At 37.9% G+C, this 27,589-nt stretch overlaps 1 protein-coding gene across 1 annotated transcript in view; it reads right to left on the reverse strand.

Annotated features, from left to right (window-relative positions):
• The window catches only part of GALNTL6 (polypeptide N-acetylgalactosaminyltransferase like 6), a 1,123,375-nt gene that overhangs the window by 69,996 nt on the left and 1,025,790 nt on the right, over positions 1–27,589 (reverse strand). Inside the window, exon 9 of the mRNA XM_029938762.1 lies at positions 15,138–15,245. Coding sequence (XP_029794622.1) covers positions 15,138–15,245 — 108 coding nt within the window. The remainder of the gene's footprint in view (positions 1–15,137; positions 15,246–27,589) is intronic.

A 27,589-nucleotide genomic window follows, 5' to 3' on the forward strand; every position in this document is an offset into this window, starting at 1 on the left:
CTTTCTCATTGTCTGTCCTGGCGTGTCCTGGTCAAACTCTGAGGCCTACCCTTCCATAGCCAAATTTTTTTTCCAGGTGTTTTACTAAGCAAAGATAATTCACCCAAAAGAAATTCAACACTGGCTCTTGAGGTATGACTCCCCGAACATTTTTGTTACAGAAGGGAGGCCTGCTACTGAAGACCTTCTCCGAGAGGTCCCTAACCCTCCTCTTTAATTTTATTCTCCCATATGAAACCTCTGCTGAAGAGATTTGCTCTCTTCATGGATACTTACAAAAAAAAATGCAGCCTCTCTCTGGCTTTGTCCATAAGGTTTCTTCTGCTTCCATGCCCTTCTGCCTCCTATTTTTCTGATCTCACCCAATTCAGAAACTCTTTTCTTAGTCCTCCCAGTTAGAGATACCAGATAATTAAGTGTGGGACACATGGTTAAATTTGAATTTCAGGTAAAGAATAAATCATTTAAACACATAAGTACAATTCATAGTTCTTTAGTGTCGGGAGCTGCCAGAAGAGAAGACACCCGCACAGCTGAGCTGCGTTATCACTTCCAGCACAGCAAGAGCTGATTTATCACCTTCGGCTGAGGCCTTCTTGTTTACCTCCCAAGCCTGCCTTGTTAGCCTCTTGGGCTGTGTGCTGACGTGCTGACGCTGCAGTCCTCGCCCTTGTTTCCTAGCAACTAACTCACGTCAACTGCCCGCCTTCTACCCTTTATGAGACATGCGTGCTCTCTTAATAAAGGGCGGCCTGACCTGATCGGAAACCTTGTCTGGCCTCCACTCTCTGTGCTCCCAGCCCTACTCTGTTCTCACTCCCTCCCTCAGGAACCCCAGTTGACCGACCTGCCGGCCAAAACACTTTAGTGCTTGTATTATTAATATTATATTGAAGCAAATGAAATGAAATGAAGATAAATCAAATTAAATTAAACAAGGAGGCCACTAGACTGAGGTGGCTACAATGCTATGGTGACCTACATACGCAAACCAAAATCCAAGCCTGTAAATGTCTCACCCTTACGAAATCAAAACACCAGACACAACCAATCACAAACAGACTGCTAGGCTCGAAGCTATAGTCAATCAGATAATTAATTTCTTCCCTTCTGTAGTTCTCTAAGCCTTTTCCCTTAACCACTTCCAGTTTGGCACTGCCCAATTCAAATTGGCTTTCGCTCAAATAAGCCCTTAAAAACTTCAATATGGAACACTAATTATACTAAAAAGAGTTATTTATCTGAAATTCAAATGTAATTGGGCATCCTGTATTTTTATTTGCTAAATCTGGCAATCTTAGTGCTGACATATATAATATGCACGTGATATGTGTTCCATGAATTTTTTTTAAATTCATTTAGTGACGGTATATTCAGAATCTGGCATATCTTGATGTTATTGCCAATACATAGTGAATGTTATGCTCCTGTGGAAATTATTGCAGGGAAGTTGCAGGCTCTCTGCAGAGAAGCCTACTATCACACACAGTTGATCTAAATATGCTTCCCATTCCCACTGATTTTCTGTTTCTAACAGGTGGATCCTGCTGGCTTTCTGTCTGTGAAGCAAGCAGGGAAATAGCCACATAGTTTAAGGTAACAGCAGTATTAATCGGAAGCTAGAGGGGAGAGCTCAGCATGGCTAGAATGGACAATTTAGGGTTTACTGGTGACCTTAATCTGAAAATAAGTAGGTAAAGGCCTTCTGTCTCTGCACATTTGGGCTGAGTTGCAGCCAGGCTCTGAGTGCGGACTAGAGAGACTGGAGGAGAGGACCCAATCCTATTCAAGGTGAATCCAGGAGATTTTTACCTGCTGGTGTTGCACTCAGCCTGGAAGACATGTAACAGTTTGAGAAGCACAGTCACTGGAGCTGAAGAATACATTTATTTTTTGATGTAGAAAGCAAATGAAGATTTCTCTATTTCTCTATTTTTAAAAGCTGCAGGCCTTCATAATTCTTGAATGATAAATGAAATAAAAACTTATTCTGAGCACCTTCTACGTACAGGACATTGATAGCTCATCTATTTTTATGTCACCCTCCGTGGTTTCTTGTGTGTTACAACATGCTCCTCTATTCAACCCAAACTGTTATTAATCTCTCCCTTCTCTGTGTTGTCCAAATATTTATTAACACACTTGCCACATTCAGCCTTATATTACAGGTCTTTAGAATTCAAGTCTTGTTTTCTTTGCACTATCCAACACTAAATCTTTCCTTAATTCTAATACTCATCAGATCTTTAAATTGATATTTTACCAGGACCATTAAATCACATTCTATCTCAGTTTATAAGAACAGATTTCTAGCTCTGACCGATCATCTCTATTGTGCAACATGAGCAAAATAGATAGTTCCATTATACCTCCTGATTCATGAAACTGCATAAATCTATCCACTAATTATTTTTTTTGCCAGCACCATGTTAGAACCTGCTGTTTGATTGTCCTAAAAACACGATCCCTCTTCAGTTTCTCAGCGTATTATTGGGGAGTTGATCGTATGGTCACGAGGCTGTCCCATTGTTGTACCCAAGATTTCTTTATCGCCCCCAGAAACCAGAGACCGCCAGGGCGGCCAAAGCACGCATGCAAAAGCAAAGGGCTTTATTACGAATTTAGGCCCGGCCAGCCTAAACTCGGGCTCACAGACTTCAACAACACAGTGGATCCACGTGGAGCGAGCCCTGAACATGGCGGGGCTGGGCCTTTTATGAGTTTGGGAAGGGGAGTTACAGGAAATTGTGACACAGGTACAGGGGTCCAATCATTATAGCATCACATCATTGACAGTTACTTTAACCAATTACAGAGTGGACCCGGGACCCTCACGTAGGGCGTGACTAGGACCCTCCATCTTTAGGCCCGCCCTCAGAAATGTTAATAGTGTTAGCTGGCCTTCAAGGTCAGAGGGGAAACCTGAATCAAATCTGCATCCTTACACCATGCATGTGTATTATCTGGGCCACCTCACCTCAGTAGTGTTTCCATTTCTTTGTGCAGAGTACAATTGTTACAAGTGCACTGGGCTGACCCCAATCCACCTGCTGTGCTTGTGTCAGTATTAAGCTATTGTATTATGATGGGGTTTATACTAGAGTTCTTGCTTTCTTTTTTTTGGTGTTTATCCCACAGAAACTGCTGGTAGCTAGCAAAGCCAATCTTACACAGAAAGTTTCTTACTTGTTACAGTCGCTCCTCCAGGCAAGAAATTGCATCACTAGCCCATGATCTGAAAAATTCTGCCTTGATTCAAATGCATTTCTTTTCTCCACTTTGATGCTTAAGAGTACTTGAATAGCTCCGGAGTCCCACCCCAAAGCCCTTTTATCATTGATAAAGTGATAATGTCATCATGGATACAGCTCAAAAGAGAATCTCTTTAAGAGAGCCTCAACCTCACTACAATTATTCAGCCAAGCGCTCCTTTCTCTCTGATCTAAAGACTTCTTTGAAGTCTGTAGGAAGCCTTCAGCATAAGGAGAGGATGGCTAATCCAGTACTAAAAAAGGAATCTTCTCTGACAGGCTGTTTCCTCTCTCTTCTTCCCCAAGGCTGTGTGAGCTGTTTGTAAGTGGTTACCTGCTCTTAGCTGCTTCGATAGAATTTAATTATATCTCTATTCTATTTTTTGGCTGGGTATTTTAGATATCTATGGTAGTATTTCTAATAGCATTTAACGTAGCTTTTAGTTATAGGACAAACAAAAAAACCACTGCCCAAATTATTTAACTACATAACTTAATAAAAAATGCATGTAAGTCTAATTTAAAATGCAGCCTTAGTGAGGAATAACTGATATAAGCAAACTGCTGATGTTTAAGATGTACACCTTGGCAAATTTTGATACATTGGTGAAATATACACACATACACATGTACACAGATACGCACACATGAAACCATTATCACAATCAAGATAATGAATATATCCATCACCTCCAAATGCTTTCATATGCCTCTTTGAAATCCCTCTCTCTGCTTCCTTTCTTAGGCACCTCTGCCATCATCCCCAGGCAACTACTGATCTATTTTCTTTTAACTTATTAAGACTTAATTTTTTTAGGGCAGTTCTAGGATCATAGCAAAATTGAGGGTCAGATAAGAGAATTCCCACTTAATCCCTGCCCCCGCAAATGCATAGTCCCTTCCACTGCCCAAATCCTCCACACAAGTGGTTTATTTGTTACAATTGATGAACCTACATTGACACACCATCACTCAGGTCCATTGTTTACACTAGGGGTCTCTCTTGGTGTTGTACACTGATCTACTTTTTGTCACCATAATTTAGTTTGTATTTTCTAGAATTTTATTTTTAATTCATCTTTTCTTTTTTCTATTTTTTTGTACTTTCTAGAATTTTATATAAATAGAATCATAAAGTATGTGTTTTTGGTCTGACGTCTTTTGCCAAATTATTAGTTACTAAATTATTTTAAAGTTCATCCATGTAGTTGCATGGATTCTTTTTATTATATTGCAGTATGTGGATATGCTACATTTTTTAAAAATTTCAAGTTTTTATTTAAATTTAGTCAACATATATGATAAAATTAGCTTCAGGTGTAGACTTTAGTGATTCATCGCTCACACATAACACCCAGTTCTCAACATAACAAGTGCCCTCCTTAATACGCATCACCCATTTGACCCATTCCCTACCCACCTTGCTCCATCAACTCTGTTTATTCTCCATAGTTAAGAATCTCTTATGGTTTGCTTCTCTTTCTCTCTCTCTTCTATCTCTTTCCCTTCTCCTATGTTCATCTGTTTTGTTTCTTAAATTCCACATATGAGTGAATTCATGGTATTTGTCTTTGACTGACTTATTTCACTTAGCATAATACACTCCAGTTCCATCCATGTTGTTGCAAATGGCAGGTTTCATTCTTTTTGATGGCTGAGTGATATTCCATAAATATACATATACCACACTTTCTTTATCTATTCATCAGTCAATGGACATTTGGGGCTCTTTCCATAATTTGGCTATTGTTGACAATGTAGCTATAAACATTGGGGTGCATGCGCCACTTTAAATCTGCATTTTTATAACATTTGGGCAAAAAGCTAGTAGTGCAATAGCTGGGTCATAGGGTAGCTCCATTTTTAACTTTTTGAGGAACCTCAAAATTCTCTAGAGTGGCTACACCAGTTTGCATTCCTACAAACAGTAGGAGGGTTTCCTTGTCTCTGCCTGATAATGAGTGATATTGAGCATCTTTTCATGTTTCTGTTAGTCATCTGTATGTCCTCTTTGAAAAATGTTCATGTCTTCTGCCCATTTCTTTATGGGTTATTTATTTTTTAGATGTTGAGTTTGAGAAGTTCTTTATAGATTTGGATACTAATCCTTTATCAGGTATGTAATTTGCAAATGTCTTCTCCCATTCTGTAAGTTTTCTTTTGGTTTTATAGATTGTGTTTTTTCCCACTGTGCAGAAGCTTTGTATCTTGATGAAGTCTCAATAGTTCATTCTTGCTTTGGTTTCCTTTGCCTCTGGAGATGTGTCTAGTAAGAAGTTACTATGGCTGAGGTCAAAGAGGTTATTGCCTGTGCTCCCCTCTAGGATTTTCATGGTTTCCTGTCATACATTCTCATGCTTCCAACAACACAGGTTAGGTTTGAGTTGCTGAGGTATGTTAACTGTGACTAACTGCATAACAAATGTGTTACTATTAGCTTTTCAAACCCCAAATCACTATGTAATTAATAAATTCTATGATGATCAATGACCAATTACATCATTTCTTTCAAAGTCTATTGGTGTTTGATTATTGCACACCTGCTATTTAGTTCACACATAGCCAGTAAACACACAGTTGTATTGTATCCTTATTTCCTATAGATAAACATGGCATAACATTTTACAAGAATGGATAATCAAAATGAGAGAATTGGTTAACACAGATGAAAGAGCAGTGAAGAGGCAAAAAGTGATAATGCTGAAAGTAGAGTTCAAATAGCATTTCTAGGATAAATGACTGTCCATTGAAATGTTAACATTGCTGCCATTTGAGAGACTCTAGATATGTAGCCGGGGAATTTAGCCAGAGTATATTTATTGTCATAAATGAAGAAAATTCATATAATGAAAAGGATAAGGTAGTCCCAGAGAAAGTGACACCAGCAAAAACTTCACATCACAGGAACTAATATAGATACTTTATGGCATTGAAAGCATAGGGATAAAATATTGGAAGATGACCCAAAACTTATAAAAAGAATACTACAATTTGCCAAGGCATAGAAAAAAATGCTCACTCTTTAGGATAAATTATGTGAAATACAGTTTGAATGGATAGCTACTTCTGATGAGTATTTTTACAAAGAAATGAAACACCTTAATTTTTTCTAAAAAAAACCCCCAATATTCACATAGTTATGCAACCATCACCACCATCCATTTCCATAACTCTGGTCACCTTCCTTAGCTGAAACTCTAAATCCATTAAACAATAACTTCCCATTTCTTCATTCTTCAATCCCTAGCAAATATCATCAATTCACCATACAAAGTTATAATTTTCTTTCCTTTGATGAGAACCTTTAAGATTTACCATGTTGGCAACTTTCAAATACGTATTATGGTATTACTGACTATGGCTGCCATGTTGTACATTAATATCCCTGGAAATGGAATTTTTGCTATGAACTAAGAAGCTATTAGAAACAAAGATAATTAGAATGGAAATGAAGTGGCAGAGGCCTCAAGCACAGTGTCACTGTGCATTTATACATCTTTTGGTAAGAAGCTAAATCCACAAAATGCGACCCTCCTATTCAGGTACTCCTGTGGCTTCATCATCCCATTGGGGTCCTGAAAGGTGGAGTTATAAAGCAATCAGCCCAGCTCTCTCTTGAAAGAGTTGCATTTTTGGTTATTGAGATTATGGCACGCTAAATATTTAAATTTGCTTAAATTTCAGTAGCTTAATTTTGTAGCAGCAGGGACCTATTTTATCTAAACAAGCTTTCTCCTTTCTGAGGCTCCAGTGGAGTTGTGAATGCAGGAAAATGTTCAGTTCTAACAGGGATAATGATAAAAATGCAATTATAATCCCCCCCCCCCAGCCCACAAATGGGCTCACCATGTAGTTTCTCAAGTGCTTTGAAAAAAAGAAAGCTGTATAAATGCTAACTAACAACATAAAGTGCCAAGGCACTTTAAGTTGGGGATGGAGTAGCCAAAAGCAGACTGGAAAAGGTACCACTGGAAAGAGAAAATAATTTCCATTTTAAATTCATTAAGAATGACAGAGAATGAGTATGATTACTCATGACAGCTAACTGTCATTTAAATACCTAGGATCCCCATTTAAATAAATCATATTTACTTTATAAAATCTTCCAATAGGCTCAATAAAAAACTCCTGTGAAATGTTGGTCCTCACTAGATGGCTCAGGAAACGCTGAATCTTGTCCTTATGGCTTAGAGATTGCTTGTCTCAATTCCAAGTTCTGTTTTGCACCTTAGAAAGCATTAGATACTTGATTCACAAGTCATAACTGAGCTAAACTTGGGAAAGCACTGAGGGATATTTAGAACAGTTAAACGGAGCAGAATGCTTTAATGTTGGGAAGATAATGGCATCTTGGGAGTTTGGGGGGCAATATGTAGAGCAAATAAATAGGAAGAAAATCAAACCAAAAGTTAGTTTTGAGCTTTGTGGAAAATTGCTGAGTTTTAAAATACTGTTGTTGTCTTTCCCTCACATGTTCTTTTCATGATATTTTTCACTTGCTTTTTAGTGTCTTCAGGTTTGGCATGAACATTCCATGTTTTACCTCCATATTGTTTAAAAAAATTTTAAAGACAATGTGTGATTCTGTTATTATTTGTTAAGCAAACAGACAAAGAAAACTGGATACTTAAAACAATTCTGGTACATTGGTTTAGGACTTAAGGGAACAAATAAGGGTCAAGTAGTGAGACGTAAGTTTGTTTCATGTTTTCCCATCTTCTCTTTCTAGTGCCTTGGCAGACAGAGTAGTTCTACTTTGCCTTGTTTTCCCCTTATGCAATGCAAGCATAAAAAGTCAAGTGTTCAAAAATGGGGCATTATTAAAGGTGGAGTATGAGTGCTCTTCTTGTGTTGTGTACCAGAAACTTATCTCCAGTGTGGGGCAATGTCCTTGGGTGATACGACATTCTATTACAAAGTGGTGGCTTGATCAAACAGGAAGGGCTCAAAGGCTTAAGACATGTAGCATGCTCAGTGCATCTCCATAGTAGGCAACTAACAAATATTTAGTGAGAAATGTCTCTAGCCTGAGTCTTTGTTGAGGCTAGACCCCTATCTTTATCACATGCAATGGACTCATCATGTCTTAATGATTGATGAATTGTTATCATCACATAATAAACTTACAACTGATTTTTGGGGAGACTCTTGTGAAGAATAATGAAATATTGTTTATGGGAGATGCTTGGACTTCTTAAGTAAAAAGCCCCATATAAATAGAAGATATTATATTCTAAAATGTGGCCAAGAATGGAGAGAAACTAACACGTTTGCAGTATGTGAATCATCTTTAGTTCTGGCCCTAAGTATTAGACAGCCTTATTGCCTTTTTTGTTATATGTAAGGAAGAATTAGAGATAGTTATTGTTTTCAGAGGAACTGCTTCTGCAAGGAAGTCTTAGTATTTATGCAGGACTTATGAGTCTTTTGGAAAGAATTCATCATTTTCTGCTTTTTGGAAGAAAGCCCATGATAGGCCACTGTGTCCCTGAACTCAATGATAGTTTCAAATAAAGCACCTGAACTCTCTAGTTTTCAGAGCAATAGAAAGAAGTGCTGGCTGCTGTTGATGGCTAAGGTTGTCATGCTACAGCTCTTATTTGTTGGACGGTTTTATGAGAGAAAACTGATTTACAATCATCAGGGGAGAAAGGTCAATTTGGGGGAGCAGATCTCCCATTCATCACCATACTTTACAGCCTTGTTGGTGATTGCATTTTCTGATAGAGAAGTAGTCATTTTGGTCTTGCTAAAGCTATTCCTTGACTGATATTTTTCTGACATAAACAAGGGAGGCCTATATACGTCAGATCTTGTGTTCTTCCATTTCAGCTACTTTGGACCAGGATAGCCGACGCCTGGGTGAACGATGGGGAAGCACTCCCTAATTGACTTGGGGTGGTTGGGCTTTGACATAGACTCCTCCTCACCTCTACCTCTCTCCACTCCAACCAATTTCAACAGTCTGCGATGATCTATGGAGTCAGCAGAACTGGATGTCACCAGTTATGACACCAGAAGAAAGACAACTTGAAAAATAGGTTAAGAGGTCATTTCATAGCCCATAGAAATCACCATTCTCCCTGAGAACTCAGGTTTAACCTTCATGTCCATGAAGTATAATAACCATAGAACATCTTCAAAGATCATTGCATTCTGCCAAGGAACCCTAAGTAAATACATATAAGGTGAAAAATATTTGTAACTTGGATGTAGATCACGGTGTGGCCTATAGGATCATTAAATGTAATCTATTACTACAGCCTATATTGCTGTGTATTAAATAACATATAACATCTATGTTATATGAAATATACTTCTTGTTATATGAAATATACTTCCTCTTACATAAAATCATAATTGCAATAATAATATTATAATCTCCACAAAAGTTTAGAAATAAGTATATGAGATACAGATCTCAGTTCATAGTGAGTTTAGTTATGCTTATTTAACCCTTAGCTCACCCTCGTGGTGTTCAGATTGTTATGTGTAAATTGCTGGGTGGTGTGGACACCACCTGACTGTCCTAATCAGGGTCATTAGTTATCAGAAGTTAAAGTTTTTGTTTATCTTGTTCATCATTTATACTTCCGGAGCCTAGCAGAGTACCTGACATGATAAATTTTTTTTGTTCAGAAATGAAGATTTATTGGTACAGAAAATCTGATATTTGTGGACTCTCAGAATTCTAGATGGGAAGTCTTGCAAGTTTCCGAGATCTGGCCCTCCCTGAACTCATGTAAGATGGTCACTTATCACATTCCTTATATAAAATTAATCTCAGCATCATCCCCCTTTACCTTTTCATGTCTCCATTTTTGTATGGATATGACTTTTTCTTAGAAGCTATGATAAAAACCTCCTAAACCACATATGACCTCTCTCTCCTTGCACAGCATGCCAAATCAGTAAAAACCTTCCAGGAAATTTTCTCTACAAGTGCTTCTGTGTTCAAAATGTTACTTCCCTTAGTCTTTCTCCTACTTAATATTTACTTATTGATTGATCTGTTTAATGAGTTATTTTTTATTTTTATTTTATTTTATATATTTTAAAGCTTATTTTTAGAGAGAAGGAAAGAGAGGACAAGCGGGGGAAGGGCAGAGAGAGAATCCCAAGCAGGTTTCACCCTGTCAGCGCAGAGCTTGACGCAGGGCTCAAACTCACAAACTGGAGATCAGGACTGAGCCAAAACCAAGAGTTGGCCTCTTCACCGACTCAGCTACCCAGGCACCCTATTGTTCCTTTTATTTTTATCCTGTCATTTTCTGTCTCAAAACTGTGAGTACCTTCCCACAATCTATAAGAAAAGCACACTGTGGTCTGCACGCTAGGTCCTCCAGAGTCGGTCTCCAATGTACATTCCCAGTTTAGCTCCACAAGTCCCAAACACAGTCCTGTCTCACCCTCTGCACCTGCTCTTTCCTACAGGTATTTTTCACTCATGCTGGAGCCTGTGCCCTTCCCCTCCAGCTGCTCCTGTTTATTCTAAGCCTTCTCATAAGGGTCAGTTTGGTAGGAGGGTTAAGCCTTGGACCGATGTGTCTCAGTTCACAATCCCACTCTATTCACTTGACATTTAACCTTATCCTTTCTAATAAGAGTTAAACTTTCAAGTTCTTTAGGCCATCCAGGGTAATACGACTTTTATGGGGTCTGACTTCTTTCCTTTTATGGCTTTATCTCGAAACATGGATGCAACATGGCACTTTAGAAAAGAAAAAAGTATTAGTACTATGTAGGTAGGGAACCACAGAAGTGTACAGTTCCCTGATTTTGCATTCTGTTGCCTCCCTTGCAAACTTGGAGCTTGGAGGACAGCCTGTGAGCTTCCAGGACTGCCCCACTCCCAGCCTGTGGCACTGCCCTCGGGCTTAAGATCCTCCTGGGAAACTCCCTTGGCCCAGCTTGCATCAATGGGACTACCTTTGTGCTACAATGAGCTACTATGTTTTCCATGAGGTGATGGCTCTGCCCCTCTGTCATGTCCCTGCTCATAAAGCCCTGGTCTCAGATCCAGTGGCTGTGATTGTCCCCAAACACACTAGCGCTCACAGAGCAGTCTGTGAGGGGCTGTAATCGATGCCACTTCAGTCCTAAGCTGTCAGAAGGAATCCTTGGAGAGTCTTCCCCCCACTGCCCCTCAGCCACTTCGCCTGTGGGGGGCTCCAGGGGCCTTTCTCTGAGGAGCTGCCCACTCTTCTGTGAAGAAGACAGTGTTATCCTGAGGAAGGGACAGAGAGCACTACAGCTCTCGGACGTTCTAGGCTTTCGACAGCAGGAATGATCATCTCCTCTCAGGGACTGGTTACTTGTTCCCAGTGAAAAGATGCCACAACAATGCCTGGTGTGCAAACATCAGCCCCCCCCCCCCCCCAGCCAACTCAGTAAAATATCTAGTGTTATTCATGATGAATGAGTACTCGGACTCCCAGATGAAGCTGAATCGTAAGTCATCGCATCCTGGATTTTTGTATTTTTATCGGACCTGCCAGAGGGATGCTAATTTTTATTTTTGCTAAATAAGGGCACTAATAAAAATCGATCTTGTGTTCTGCAGTTAAAAAAAAACACCCAAAAGCCTCTGATTGCTGCATAAAAGGATATTATTACATTGAATTTATGTACTTTTGTGATTCTAATTTTTCTCCGTTCACGGACGCTGGATGAAAACTGGCCCAGGACCTGGCTCTGGTCACTGATCCTGAGTTTGGGAACTACGATTCTATGAAATCTGTTCATTTAACTGAGGTATCCTTGAAGGTCGTCTTTCAATTCAGCAGCTTTGGCAAGCCTTCCCCTCCTGCTTCCTCTACCGATGTCTACCTTTAGGATACATTTGAACAACTACCTGCCTGTATTGTCCTCTAGTGGTTTTATACATGGCTATCTTGTCTCTTCCAACCAGACTGTGATGCTAGGTAAATAGAAGGTACTACTTATTTGAATTTCTTTCAATAATACACATTGGTGAGCTATTTAGAGGACTGTGGACTATTCACACGTGTGTGTGCATGCGTGTGTGTGTGTGCATGTGTGTGTTTGGAAGTTGGCTAGAATCCTCAGTGTACATAGGTACATAAATAAAAGGTGCACCTTTTTGAAGGATTAAACGAGCTTTGTAAAATAAGAAAACAAGGCTTTAAAGTTAAAATCTCCATCTTCTCCATTTCCTGATGAGGCCGGAGAGACTAATTGCCTACGGAATGGACATGGCTCTGCATCTGAAACACCTTTAATGTCTCTCGTCGTTTCTGATGATTTAGTAACGATGACAGGGGTAGCAGGTAGTTGAGGTTCTCCCACAAAAATCAGAATAGTTTTTCATTTTAATTTATTTTTTATTTAAAATATCATGAAACGTACCTTAGACTGACAGTTTGAGCGTCAATATTTATGACTTTCTGATTGCTCTAGCCGTTTAGAAAAAAACTGAAAATGAGCCCTCAAGTAAAATTTAAGTGGAAAAGATTAAAATTCAGAATTATGGACTTTTTTCATTTGAAGGAACACTCACTTTTTGCTGGAAATTTTATGTGCCAGCTCTAGCTTTCCTATATTTGACAGTCCTTGAAAAAGTATTTCATTTCTTTCTTGAAAATATATGAGCAGTTTTATTTTTTGAAAATACACCCTCTGGATCAGCACAACTTTCCCCTTCAGTTTGAACACTCTAATTTTGACTACAAACCAGGCACATGCTCCATCCATCTTGCGAATGAATGATGCAGATTGGGCCGCAAGCTGGGAGCACACACGTGAGCGAGAGGGACAAGAAACAGCATCATTATTTTTGGGGTAGTTTCATCTGCTATGATTTATGATACCCACATGGCTGATTTGTGATATGTGTCCCTAACTGTACTTTTTAGTGAATTCTTGTTGTTTTCCTGAATGAATTTGGAGAGTCACATGTGTTAAGTCTTATGACAAAATTAAATCATACGTCCTTGTCCAAGATACAGCTCTGTAATTGCTTTGTGATTTTATGATTGTTTTTTTTTCAAATAGCATATTTTTATAGCTACTTAATGGAGTACTTTATTAAACTTTTGAGGAGGGAGTAATAATATGACTATTTCCGTTCAAGGTGTATGTGATGCTGAGGCACCTGGTTGGCTCAGTCGGTTGAGCATCTGACTTCAGTGCAGGTCATGATCTCAGTTTGTGAGTTCAAGTCCCACATGGGGCTCACTGCTGTCAGTGCAAAGCTTGCTTCAGATCCTCTGTCCTCCTCTCTGTGAAGCCTCCCCGACTTGTGCTCTCTCAAAAATAAATAAAAGCTTTAAAAAAAGGTGTATGTGATATCACCTCATTACTATTAACTCAAACTGTTATAAAAAAAGATTATGGATGTAGCTTAAGAAAATGGATACTGTTGACAATCTCAGAAATGGAATAAGAAAGAATCCTCTTTCCTCAAAAAGACTCTCTATAAATGAAAATTTGGTACTCTTGGGTGGCTCAGTTGATTGGTCTTCAGACTTCGGATCTGGTTGTGATCTCACAGTTCGTGAGTTCAGGCCCTGTGTTGTGCTCTGTGCTGACAGCTCAGAGCCTGGAGCCTGCTTCGGACTCTGTGTCTCCTTCTCTCTCTGCCCCTCCCCAGTTCACACGCTGTCTCTCAATAGTGCATAAACATTGAAAAAAATTTTTAAAGAAATATTTTGTACTTCATTGAAATGTTTAAGTTTTAGTAAGATATGCCTGTAGCATTTTGTAGTTTTGTTTTTTCCCCCTGATTAATGAATCCTGTCAACAAATATTTGTTGAGTGCCTGTTAAATCTTGTTCTAGGTTCTAGAAGTGTAGTAGCAAATAACACAGAAAAAAACTCTGCCTTGGTGAAATTGATATTCGAATGAAACCTGATGAATTAGTTTATATTTTAAAGAATGTTGTGAGTTTATTGAGCTTTATGTAAAAGATCCAAATAGTTATCTATTGCCTCCTTAGTAGTAAAGAAAACCCTAAATGAATAATTCAGGGTTAGATTCCTAGGAGAACACTGTGTAAAGGAATGTGGCAAAACACCCTTTTTTCCTAGATTTTGCATCTCTGCAGTGGTAGATACACACTGTGGTGAATAAAACTAACCCAGCTATGAAGAAAGTAACATGGAAAACACAGAGAGTGTCAAGATTATTCCAGAAGGTATTGTGACTTTCTCCCGAATATGTATGAAAACATTCTAAAGGCAAAAGAAAGGAGCATCCTTTCATTTAGCCTATGAAAAAGGTTTTATTCAAAACAGTATCTGAAAAAGCATCTTGCAACTGGCCAAATTTGGGATTTCGAGAATGGGTTAAAATTTCAGGCAGTTTGGCTCTAGTTGCGAATGAGAAAGTAGAGGTTGGGCCATCACCTCTCCCCATCTTGTATTTCCCCCTTTCTCCATCTTACTTATTATGTGTCCTGTTATACCCCGTGAAGGGGGTCAGGGGAGTACTGGACATCCATTCTGAAGACTCAGGCTTAAACCCCTTCCTCCATCATTCATTTGAGCTTGATCAAGTCACCTTGCTAATCCTCAGTTTTCTCATCTACAAAATAAGGATATGAATACCAATCTCAGAAGGTATTGGTAAAGATTAAATATAATGTATGTGAAAGCACTTTGAAATAATTGAAAAGAAGAATTAATGTCATAGTTAATTCCTCCTTAAGGAATGGAAGTCGAACTCTGAGGAACACGGAAACTCTTTATATACTAAAGCCTGCCAAATGGAGTGGTAAGTGGTGGAGTTTTTATTTCAGTCAGTTGTTTCTAACAGACTGTGCCTGTCAGTCTGTGTCACAAATGATGCCATGTAGGAGGCTGCTTGGTCTGCTGCCTACAGGAAGCCATATCAAGCCCAACTTATTTTGATCCCCAGTTACTCACTCTTGCCAGGCTGGTCCCAGATGGAACTTTATAAGGGACGTACTTTCTGTAGATATGACCAACTCTAGAACATGGGACATCAAACATTTCTCCTCCACACATCCAAACCTAAAAAGAGGAAATTTACAAGTATAACAAAGGAGAACAGTACAATTCATATTAAAAAAGAGAAATTCTAAGTAAGATTCATAAACAATCTTAGAATTGCTCAAAGTCTCTAAATTAATAATTTCTATTAATCATAAATAGTTAACCAAGAAAAAACCTCACATTTTTCAAAACCTAGATTTATAAAAGTATAAACCCCAAATATTAGTTTAGTAAAGTTTAATTTACATAGACAGCATCTTGGCATTTTTCTATTCTAGTAGAATTTGTTCACAAACATTGTGTTGAGCTGACATTTAATGCTTGGACATCTTATTTATATAGCTATTTGTTTTGACAATCTTGTAAAATCATTTGAAGAAATAGCATGGGAATTTAAATGTCAATTCAAAATTTTAAATATAAAAAGATGGAATTTTAAGAATAGGGGGATGAATTAAGGAACACAGAGATATCCATACTTTAAGTGACATCCAGATTCTGAAACTTTTAGGAAGGCTCATCTTAAAAATCATTGTTGCATTCTATTTTCTCCTGCCCTCGATCTTTTCTTAGGTACAGAAAACAGTTGATTATTGAGGTGGACTCAGGAAGTATTAAACTCAAGGTATGTGTTAAACTACTGTACTTATACATGGTAACAAAATTTAATGGGTTATTTTTTATCATGGCTACGCACTTAAACCCACACTTAATCACAGTTTCATATAACAGTGTACTTAACTATTAAAGGACAAATTATGAAAACAAAAATCCAGGCTTCATATATGCTAGTATTTTAGCCATTTTCATTTCAAGAAAAAGATTAAAAGAGTTAGCTACTATAATGGTAATTTATATGTCACTTGGTTGCACCACAGTGCCCAGGTATTTGGTCAAATAATATTCTGGATGTTTCTATGGAGGTGTTGTTTGTTTAGGATGAGATTAACATTTAAATTGGACTTTGAGGAAAGCATTATATCTTCTGTAATGGGGCTGAACCTCATCCAAGGAGTTGAAGACCATAGTGGAACAAAGACTGACCTCCCCCTAGCAAGAAGGAATTCTGCTAGCTGATTGCCTGTGGACTTGAACTGCAGCTCTTCCCTGGGTCTTCAGTCTGCCAGCCTACCTTGCAGATTTTGGACTTACCATGCCTCCTCAATCACATGAACCAGTTCTTTAAAATAAACCTCTCTCTCTCTCTCTCTCTCAATATATCCATATGCTGTTGGTTCTGTTTCTCTGGAGCACCCTGTCTAATACAGATACACAGCCTGTCTTAAAGAGTAATATTGAAAGAGAGAAGGAAAGCTGTTTATGTCTTGGCTGACATTTGCTCCCAATGTCTTTCTCTAAAAAGAATGACACCCCAAGTGAGACTAGTAAATAGTGATTAGGGTGATAGAAGTCCAAGGGCAAAGGCAATTCAATTACTAAAACAATACTCCATTGCTCTAAATGAGTTCAGGACTATTCATGGTATCAATTTCAATTTAATGGAATATTTACTGATCCTTTAAATCAAGATATCAGAAGTATGCATAGATGATATGAAGCTGGTAGGGGTAGTGAACATTCTAAACAATAGTACAAACACCTGGAAAGAAGCTATATTAGATTAAACATAAAAAGGTAAACATAAGGTCATTGTATCTAAAAATATCAAACTTTCCAAAACTGGATGGGATGGAAAAAGACTAGCATAAAACATACATCACCAGCATAATGTGGAGAGTTTGAAGAGTAAGGGTCTCAATCTGTCTGAAGTCTCAGGCTAATTTGTAGGTAAATACTTTATATTTCCTTCTAAAAGAATTAACAGCGGTGCCTGGGTGACTCAGTCGGTTAAGTGTCCGACTTCTGCTCAGGTCATGATCTCGTGGTTTGCTAGTTCGAGCCCTATGTCCGGCTCTGTGCTGACAGCTCAGAGCCTGGATCCTGCTTTAGATTCTGTGTCTCCCCTCTCTCTGCCCCTCCCATGTTCATGCTTTCTCTCTCTGTCTCTCAATAATAAATAAACATTAAAAAATTAAAAAACATAAAAAGAATTACCAAAGTGAGAAAGAGATGCAAACTACGATTTAGGAGAAATAATGAAAAGAACTGGAGGATATGTAGTCTTGATAGGATAAAATTCAGAGAAACCCTTCTCAAAAATTTGAAGATCCTAGTATTTGAAAAAGATGTTCTGTAGCACCTCAAGGAGATCAGATTAATAGCATAAAACTATAAAAAGACAGATTTCAATGTAGTGGATGGAAGACCTTCATAATAGAATGATTAAAGGTAAAATGAAGCTTATGCATCACTAGATGGGGTGAAATCTGTAGTAGAAGACACTTTGGAGACAAATATGTAATTTTCGGTGCATAGTTGACCTAGCTGATATTTTAAAATAATCCTAATATTAAGAGTTAGCATTTATGAGTGCATACTGTGCCCTTTTTTATTCAATGTTCAGTGACAGACTTTACTATTTTCCCCAATTATATAGCTGTAAGAATGGTAGTTTAGAGGCTGAGTAACTTGCCCAAAGCCATGTAACTGGCTACCTGCAGAATGGAGATTTGGATCCTTGCATTCTAATTCCAGTGCTCATACAATTAATCAATATTTTATCAATAGAGAACCTTGTCTGTAAAAGTCAAAATAAATGCTTTGGATTTTTCAGGTCATATGGTTTCTCTTGAAAAAGCAACCCTAATACAGCTAGCTATATTTCAGTAAAACAGTCAAAGGACCATAGTTTGCTGGCTGACATTTTTTTAACTTACAAAGTCCTTTCAAACACTGAAATTCAGTGATTCTAAGACAGACTTTGTTGGAGATTGTATTTTCCCAAACAGGATACCATAATATCTCCCATTGTACATACTCCTCTACAGTGTAATGTTGGTACCTGTCATGTATTGGTGTGATTTTAAATTCACTGTTTATGACTTAAGCAAAGTTGTTTTAATCTTGTTTATGATAAAGACAAAAAAGAGGTTGTTTTAGAGGTAAATTTGTTTTGATATATGATGAAGTAAATCGTGTCAGGATATCATCATCTCATCTGTTCTCACTGAAAAAAAAAACAAAACTGTAGTTCAGCTTCTGAGGGACTCCACTGGGGGCTTATGAATAAAAGCATGTGAAGAAGCAACAATGACAGGTGGCATTTTGACTATAAATACAGATAGTTTGTGTCGACTGAGAGTGTTCTGTTTGGGCAAGGCAACTCTTGGCTCATCTAAAATAGCTCTCCTAAGACCTTGGGGCAATTAGCTCCTGCCACGGTAAAGGTGATCCTTTTACCAGCAGTGGCTAAAGCCTTAGAGCAGCCCTTGAAGATCTTCTTAACCTCCAACACTGTCACCCTTGTCCCCCAGCAATGTGCTCTAGTAACGGGACTTTTACTTTTGTGCTGGCTGCTGGCTGTCAGCTCCAGGCTGGCTAAGCCATCTCTTCTACAAGGTTCACCTCAACTAAATTTGGATTTTATTCCTCTCAGTCTCCTTGCCTAGAACAATAGTGTGATTAATCTGTCATTGATTTGGAATATGCTATTCCTTTATTGACTCATTAAGAGATATTATCCTGCATGCCTTTTGGCTTGAGAAGTTCCTGCAGTGAACCTGTGTTAAATAAATTGCTGGCAGAGAGGGCTGAGGTCGTTACCAAGATTTTAGGATTCTTATAGGAGTTGGTCCGCTCTAATAAACGTTTTTTTCCTGTCCCTTTTGACATATTAAATCAAATATAGGGGATGTAGTTACCTGAGAGATTATTTCCTTTTATTATTTCTGCACTTTAAAGAGGTAACATTTGGAAGTAATATACAAATAATGAAAGGGTGGGCAATGAAAGGGCAGAGAATATTAGTCCTGTGTGTAATCAAATGTCAGTTTTTACTGGTCGAAGGAAGCAAGTATCAAGGCAAAGAAACCTTTGTATCATATTATCATCTTACCTGGGAAATACTGATTTTTTGGCATGCTATTTATTTCTCATGAAAAAAGATGGCTTTATTACTCTTATTAGTTGATGGAGGTGGACAATCTCTCTTGCAGGACTAGGACATGGTGACAAATGAGTGTAAGATGTAGGGACAAGGCTGGGCAATTCCTTACATCCTCTGGCCTTCATCTATTATTATTATTATTATTATTATTATTATTATTATTATTATTATTTTGGTTCATATGGTCTTCTAGAATAGTTAATAAGTAGGTAAAAGTAGACCAAATACCTTATGAGAGATTTTGCCAGAGTAAGAATTGAATAGAACAGAACTGAATACAATAGAAAGTTAAATAAATCATTACTTTCCTTTCTAAGCTATGTCAAAATAACTCTTGGACACACAGGAAGGAAATTCTAACAAAATCTTTTCAGAGGGTCACTGTAATCCAATTTTTAAAGATATCTGCAAAGGTTTTCTAACAGCATGTAACAAATTAGCACAAATGTAATGGCTGAAAACAATACTCATTTGTTGTGCTATCCTAGTTCTGTGGGACAGAAGTCCATGTGGGCTCAGCTCCGTTCTCTGTCTGGAGTCTCACAAGGCTGAAATCTAAGTGGCTGTTGGGCTGAGCCCTTAGTTGGAGCCTCTGGGGAAGAACCTGCTTCCAGGCTCATTTAGATTGTGGGCAGAATTCCGTTCCTTGCAGCTGTAGGACTGGGACCCCCATTTTCTTCCTGGCGGATGACCAGGGACTGCTGTTCTTTGCCCCATGAACCCTCCATGCCAGCAATGGTTAACCTCCGTCACATAGAATAGTCTTTACACTTTAAATCTAACTTCTTGTGCTGTCAGCTGGAGAAAACTCTGGGCTCATGTGATAAGGTTAAACCCACCAGGACCATCGTTGTATTTCAAAGTGAACTGATTAGTAAACTGAATTACATTTGCCAAATTGTTTTGCTCTGTAATGTGACATAATTGTGGGAGTAAAGCAAGGAAGAGGGTCATCTTAGAATCCTGCTTGCCACAATCTCCAATGAATCAAATTCGTGTCTTCCATTGATGGCCTAGTCCTATTTTTAAAATTCTTCTCATCAGAAAATTTTCTTTATAGTTAAGTCAAATTCAGGAAACTTCTGCTCAGAGATTTGTTTCTGGATCAAGACATGAGCTGAGATCAAGAGTTGGATGCTTAACCGGCCGAGCCACCCAGGTGCCCCCAGATTTTCTTTTATACTAAATTCCATGTTAAAGCAACTGCAGAATTCTAAAATGTATTTCTCCATATTGCTACTATGACCACTTACAAATATGAATCTATCATACCTCCATATAAAATCCTTCAGTGTTTGTTACTGCTATTACTGTCAAGTCCCTACTTCTCCATAAAGTCTCCAAGGATTTACATTATCTAACACTTGCTTATGTGTCTGTCAGTCACCCTCTCCTGTCCCCACTCCCTCCTCCCCTCAACTCCGAACACAAATAAGGAATTAAAAATAGCCCAGAGAGAATATGTATGGGGTGGGGAACTGCTTACACATACTCTCTGTGGGATTTAATTTTTTTTAAGTTTATTTATTTATTTTGACAGAGAGAGAGAGAGAGAGAGAGAGAGAGAGAGAGAGAGAGAGAGAAAACCAATGGGGGAGGGGCAGAGAGGAAAGTTACAGAGGATCAGAAGTAGGCTCTGTGCTGACTGCAGTGATCCCAATATGGGGATGGAACTCAGGAACCATGAGATCATGACTCTCTGGGTATTTTTAATTCCTTAAGAAGCACTGAGTTTCCCTCCTCAGGACTTGCTGCCTTAAATTGTTGTCTCTAAAGGAATTCTCCCCTCCCTCTTGTCCTTTCCCTTTCTTATCCTTTGCCTATGTCCTATTTATTTTCCAGTTTTCAGCTTCACCATCATGTCTGAGGCCCTGGATTTGGTCAGGACTTCTGTTTTATGCTCCTATTTCCATCCTGTACTTCCCTTTCCATAATTCATTAATTGAGTAGATAAACAAATATGTAGTGAGCATTTACCATATGACAATCTTGTTCACTGTACTGGAGCTATAATATGTGACCCATTCAAAATTCTGAATAGTTTCTTTCAAGTAGAGACAGTACCTGTAGTTAAAGGATTTGTGTGTTTGCATAATGGTTTGCTTCATGTTTGTCTCCCCTCGCTAGACTAATAGTTCCATGACTGTTTTACTATATTACTATTTTATTATATTGCCAGCTACTAGTGAAGGGCTTAGCACATAATAAATAATAAATATTTATTGAATAGTTGAGTATAATCATCTCTGTTTCCCTAATCCTTACACTTTTACTTATGCAGGAGCCCTAAAGCCTTCCCAACTTAGTGTTGCTTCTTACAAGCTCTGGGCCAACTTGCTTTTCATCATAAACACACCAAGTCAATTGTCTCTAATCTTAGACTTTTTTGTTTCTGTGCTAAGGACACCACCAGACACGTCCTTATTTTGTTCATCTTCCAATAACATGGCCTGTTTCTGTAGAAGCATGCATATCCTGACACACTGGAGAGATGTGTTTAGGTGAGAGTGTGACAATACAACTCTTTAAGAAGGCACAACTGTGTTGGCATTGATCAGAATCTTTATGTGTTCTGAAAGGTGTGGTTTCCATTTTTAACAGACATTGTCCTGGCAGTATCTTGTGATGACTTCTTAAAAAACAAACCCAGACTATGGCATTGTCATGCTTACGTATCTAATTCCTGGAGAAGTATTTTAAATTTATAAATGCCGTGTCTTCCTTTGACAACATAAATATTGTAAAGCAACGTTATTTTACTCATGAATGAGCACGGAGCATTTTCTTCCATAATGTATTTCGAATTGACTGAATAATTGAATGCTTGCCTTATTTTTTAAAATTGCTTTTCACTATCAGTCACAAACTGGAATTTAGACATAGAGGATGCTAAATTAAGTGGAATCATACAATTATACCAGTCATATGAAATATGAAGTTAAATTCAGTAAGAAATTAATTGTCAGGAGGATAGTAAGGGAATATTATTATCAGGTATAATACGAAATATAATATACTACATGGAAGTAGGGATCTAAATTCTCACAAAAATTTATTTGTCCATTAATCCAAAACCTGCTATCTCTCTAATCTTATTTCCCATCCAAGTACTAACCAGGCCCAACTCTGCTTAGCTTCTGAGATCAGACAAGATCTGGTGCATTCAGGGTCGTATGTCCGTAGACTCTCATCTTATTTCCTACTCTTCTTCCCATCCCTCTCTCTGCACATGCCATTCTGACTTCTTTTCTATTCCTCCAACATGCAAGATACCCTCCCACCTTAGGGCATTTGTACTGGCTGTTCCCTCTGTCTGAAATGGTCTTCCAGAACTCTACGTGGCTAAATGCCTTCTCTTTTTCAAGTCTGAGCTCTAAATCCTCTTGCCCCAAACATCCTCTTACCTTGCTCTCTGAGACTTCATCACTCAACCTCCCCACTCTTTTTTTTTTAATGTTTTTTATTTAATTTTGAGAGACAGAGAGAGACAGCATGAGCAGGGGAGGGTCAGAGAGAGAGGGAGATACAGAATCTGAAGACAGACTCCAGTTGGGGCTTGAATCCACAAACTGTGAGATCATGACCTGAGCCTAAGTCAGATGCTTAACCAACTGAGCCACTCAGGCACCCCCTCCCCACTGTCTTAATAGCACTTACTCCTCAGCAGATAACTCACTTATGTATTATGTTGTTACGTGTCTGCCTCTGTCCCTAAAAAACAAGGGTCCTTGTGTCATTTACTGCGTGATATAGTCTAAGTACCTCGGACAATGCCTGACACATAGTTGGTGCTTTGTATTTATTGCATAAACAGATTACTGGTTTGTTGATGCAAAGTGAGGTTAATTCCAGACAATTGAGTCATTTAATGATAATTCACCATTAGCTTCCATTAAAAAGAAAAGCTGTGATCCCTCTTATACTCAAATACAAATTTCAAAGTAATAAACTATCTTGAGCTTACTTTCATTCATATCTAGATTATTATAAAATATAGAAATGGCTAATGTTAAAAATACAACATATTATTTACAAATAAGTAATTATATTTCTGGGACTGGAAAATCAGTCTCTAATTGTATGGTATGTCTTGGGTGCACTAAGTTTGAAAACCTTCTTAAGATTAAGTCATCAGTCACTTAACCATTTATCTAGAAACTAAAATATTAATTGTTAACCTAAGAAACTTTTGTGTGCAAATATTGAAAAGCACCCTGTCTGTTATTAAACTATTCTTCTGGGTTAGATGTAATAAAAAATGCACCTTTGGTTTGACTTGATCTAAGGAAGATATCCCCATACATTGCTTTGCTTTATTCCTAGAAAACTGTGTTTTGAGGTTACTTTTTGAGTTCAGGAGAAAAAAAAAAGAACAGCCTATTTTGACCTTTCTTGATCCCCCTTTTCCATTTGTTGATCAGAAAATAATAAAAGCAGAAATTGGTAAATGTATCTACAGTCTTTAACGAGGACATGATAATTTCTAGTCTCAGAGGAAAAGCTCTCATTTCTTGAACCATCTGCTTAGGATTTTTTCAAAGTAAGAAATGCTCTGTTATGTCAGTATGAAAAACTGACAAACTATCTTGTACTTAATGAGCTTTTAAGAGGCCTGGGAAGGGATAGCAGACCTTCAGAGGGTACCTTGTTCAGATCCTTGCTTTGAAGGTGCAGTATTCATATTTTGCAGTAACACTTAACAGTCTTAAAAACAATGAATAGGGTGGGGACTAGAGCAAAAGTCTTATTGGTTTATTCAAAACATTAAGTCTTGGGGAAGAAAAAAAAGGTGAACACCTCAAAAGTGCTTTTTTAGGTAAAATATTATGGTTAAGGACAAAATCCCTCATTTCCCTTAATTCATTCTTCTGCATCTTAGAAGGTACATTAGAGGCAAACTGTTTGCTTTTATCATTATTTCCATATGTTTCCTGATTTTGTCAATTGCTTAAATTTTCTGGATTCACCATCTGCTAAAAATAAATACAAGTTCTTTAAAAACTTTTAAAAATTGGCCTTCTATATTAGAACAGCAACTGTTTTCTTTTGGAAAACTGTCCAAATGTGCTTCTCCTTTGGCCATTCAGGTGGGCTGTCAATCATAATACCTTCCTAATAGCAGGGATGGGAACATGACTCAACTTCTTGCTTGAGGACTTCATTAGATTGGAACTACCTGTCTGATAGTGAAGCAGAAAATGAAAGCCAGAGAGAACTTCTAGAGGCCAAGTCCTACCAGTGGAAGGAGAGTCTCTGTTGGAGACAAGTGAAGCTGAGAGAGACAAAAAGGAGATCTCCAAAGAAAGGGTTCTAGCAGTATTTGAGGCTTTATTTCCAGGCCTCCCAGAGGCTCACTCATTTTCTTGACTCCTCTGGTTTCTTTTCGAGAGTGACCTCTCCAATTTCCCCTAACCTCTAAGTTAGACCTAGTTGGGTTTCTGTCTTCTAGTGAGGTGAAGTATCAAACCAAATCAAACCAAAGCAAAACAAAAAACTACCCTCTCTTTTTGAATAGTGAGAGTTTGAAAGTCGAAGAGTGCCAAGGGTGCACTTTGAAACAAACACATTAGTCAAAAGCTACTCAGATGAACTGTCATTACAACAAAAACTTTGGAAGCTTCAGCTGATATGCAATTCATTTTTTTTAAAAACAATATTCAATAGGAAAAAATATCATCAAAAAAAGAGATGTGAGCACTCTTAAAAGTTCAGAGTGGCATTTCCATGTTATTTTTATCTTAGGGAGAGAAATAGATAACACTTTTATGGTTTGGAACAGTGGAAAGAACACACACACTGGGCTTTGAACAGAGCAGGGTTTCACCCCTTTTCTGAGTCCCATTGTCATCTTCTGTCAAGCTGGGGTTATGTGTTGACTTCACAAGGTAGTTGTAAGGATTAAGTTAAATAATTCACATTGTACCCTTATATGGCCCATAATAGGAGCTCAAGAATGGTGGTCACGTGATATAGTGTACCTCTACTATACATGATATGGTCAACCTTTATTCTTCTGGTATTCTGGCCTCTATGGGGTGGCTGTTGTCTATACACATACTGATCTCTATGAGAGGGGTCAGGGCATATATCGACATGCAAGCCTGTGAATGTACGTGTGTGAGAGAGGTAGATACTGTATTCTCAAGTGTCACTCACAGTTTGGAGAAGAGGAGGGAAGTTATGGGTCAGTTTATGCTGGACTTGAGTGTTGCAGGTTGTGATGTAGAGTACACAAAACAAATTCTTATACTTCTATAGTCAATGCATGTATATATTTTGAGACTCTCTGGTATTGTTATTGAGATTTGGGGTGAAGAGTTTGAGAATTGTAAGGAGAGACTTTTTTGCTTATTTTCTACAAATGCTTTTTGAACTGGGGGCATGTTGACTTGCTTTGTATAGATTTACACATCTGGAGCATTGGAGTGATTAGAGTGTTTTTCACTTTTCTTGTTAGGCAAAAATGGTGGCCAGAAAATACAAAAATGTGAACAAAATGTCTGTATTAGAAAACAATTTCAATAGGAAGTCAAATTGACCTTACCACAGGTAGTGAATGCTGTGTAAATTGTTATATTTTGCTCACTTTACAACCATCTATAAAAGCTAAAATAAAATTAAACAGGGTATTAGGAAAATGCCATCAGACATAAAGGAAGTAACAACTGGAAGGAATTCAGACTTGCTGCTAGGCTTATATCTAATGGACATAAAATTTAACTTGAAAATGCTCTGTTACACCTGAGGTACCTTTTGTCAGGTAATTGAAATGAATCTCAGACTAGCTTGTGAGACATTTAACAGATGTTTCTGTTTATCTTTGAGTTTCTGAATGAGTTTAGAGTCATTTTAATATTTTCTTTGGAAGATCAATTCTGGGCATGTTGAATTAAAATGGTTATTTTTATGTCACCTAAGCTAAATATTGTAGGGAAAACAACCCACAGGAACAACTTTAGATATTTTCTTAGGTATCTGAAGGTATAGAGTGTCATAAAAAGGCTTCTGTCACACTTTAGATATAAACTGCAACTATACTTTGAGGTACTTTGCAGCCTTGAAAGTAAGAAGAGACCTCTAATATACTGTCTCATAAAAGCAATGAGAAGGTATATAAAATATTTTAGAATCATCCTTGGCATAAAAAGGATTTCTAATGAGCTCACTTTATAAGCCTAATTTATTTTTAACAAAACCATTTGTACAAAGCATCGTCATGATAGTTTATATGGACATGGCTTAAGGGAAAAGGAGTGTATTTCTAAAATGAGATTGAGTTGTACCTTCTAGGGAGGCGAATAAACTATTTCAGGAGTATAAATTAAACACTGGTGGAGTTTTTTGTATTTTTAGACAACTATGGAGAAAGTGAGAAATGCTTATTAATTAAAACTTAGGTTTTTTTTGCTGCTGCACTAGATGCTAAGTCCTGGGAACCAAAAGGTATGGAGATTAACAAGCATGGGCTCTGGGGGACAGAGGGACTGGCTTGGGGACAGGCACCTGGGGAGAAATATCTTCTTTGGGATGAGGTGTGTCATTATTTTGTAATTTCTCCTAAGAATCTAATCAGTAAGACATGAAATACATGTAGTATTTGCTGTAGGCAGTGGTATGTAGCAGCCGGATAGGAGACAGTCAAGGCTGGAGGAGGGAGGGGAGGGAAATGAACCTCGCTGCAGTCCAGACCTACGTATGGAAGGGAGGCCAAGACTGAGAACACTGCACGAATTGCAGATTCTCTTTGTTCAAGTGTTTTCTAGTGAACCAAAGTCTTTGCTTTAGTTCAGAAATCTAAGTCTATCTGTACCTGGGATTTGTCTCTAGAGTTTGTATTTAATCAGTTTTGACATCCATGTAAATATATATTCACATACATATTAATGCAGATTTGTATATATTTTAAAGTCTTTTCGACCACCCAATCTCTGCTCACCACTATACCATTAAAACTCCGACTACCCAATTGAAACCTTCTCCACTAAGAGAAAAACAAAGTCGGGGGCCTGTGAAAGCCCAAAGAGACCATATATGGGTATCCAGTCATTATCAGGTTTAATATAGTAGAAATGGGGGGGCCTTTAAACAGTGTAGCTCATCCAAGCCATTCCCCAACCTAATAGTAAAAAGAAAGCTGTTGCATTATTTTTAAAGGCCATAAAACAGTCCACATTGTAACTAGATAATAATTAATTTCTTATTTGACACTCAAGTTTTCCTTTTTCTGTCATCAATAAAAACAAGATTAAGATAAATATCTTGGTACGTGTGTCGTTGAATACATGTGGGAGTGTTGCTGTGCATCATGAGAATAGAAATGAAATTGGGTCAACACTGAGGCACATTAAACATTTTG

Source organism: Suricata suricatta, chromosome 1, assembly GCF_006229205.1.
Source record: "Suricata suricatta isolate VVHF042 chromosome 1, meerkat_22Aug2017_6uvM2_HiC, whole genome shotgun sequence".
Taxonomy (NCBI): Eukaryota; Metazoa; Chordata; class Mammalia; order Carnivora; family Herpestidae; genus Suricata; species Suricata suricatta.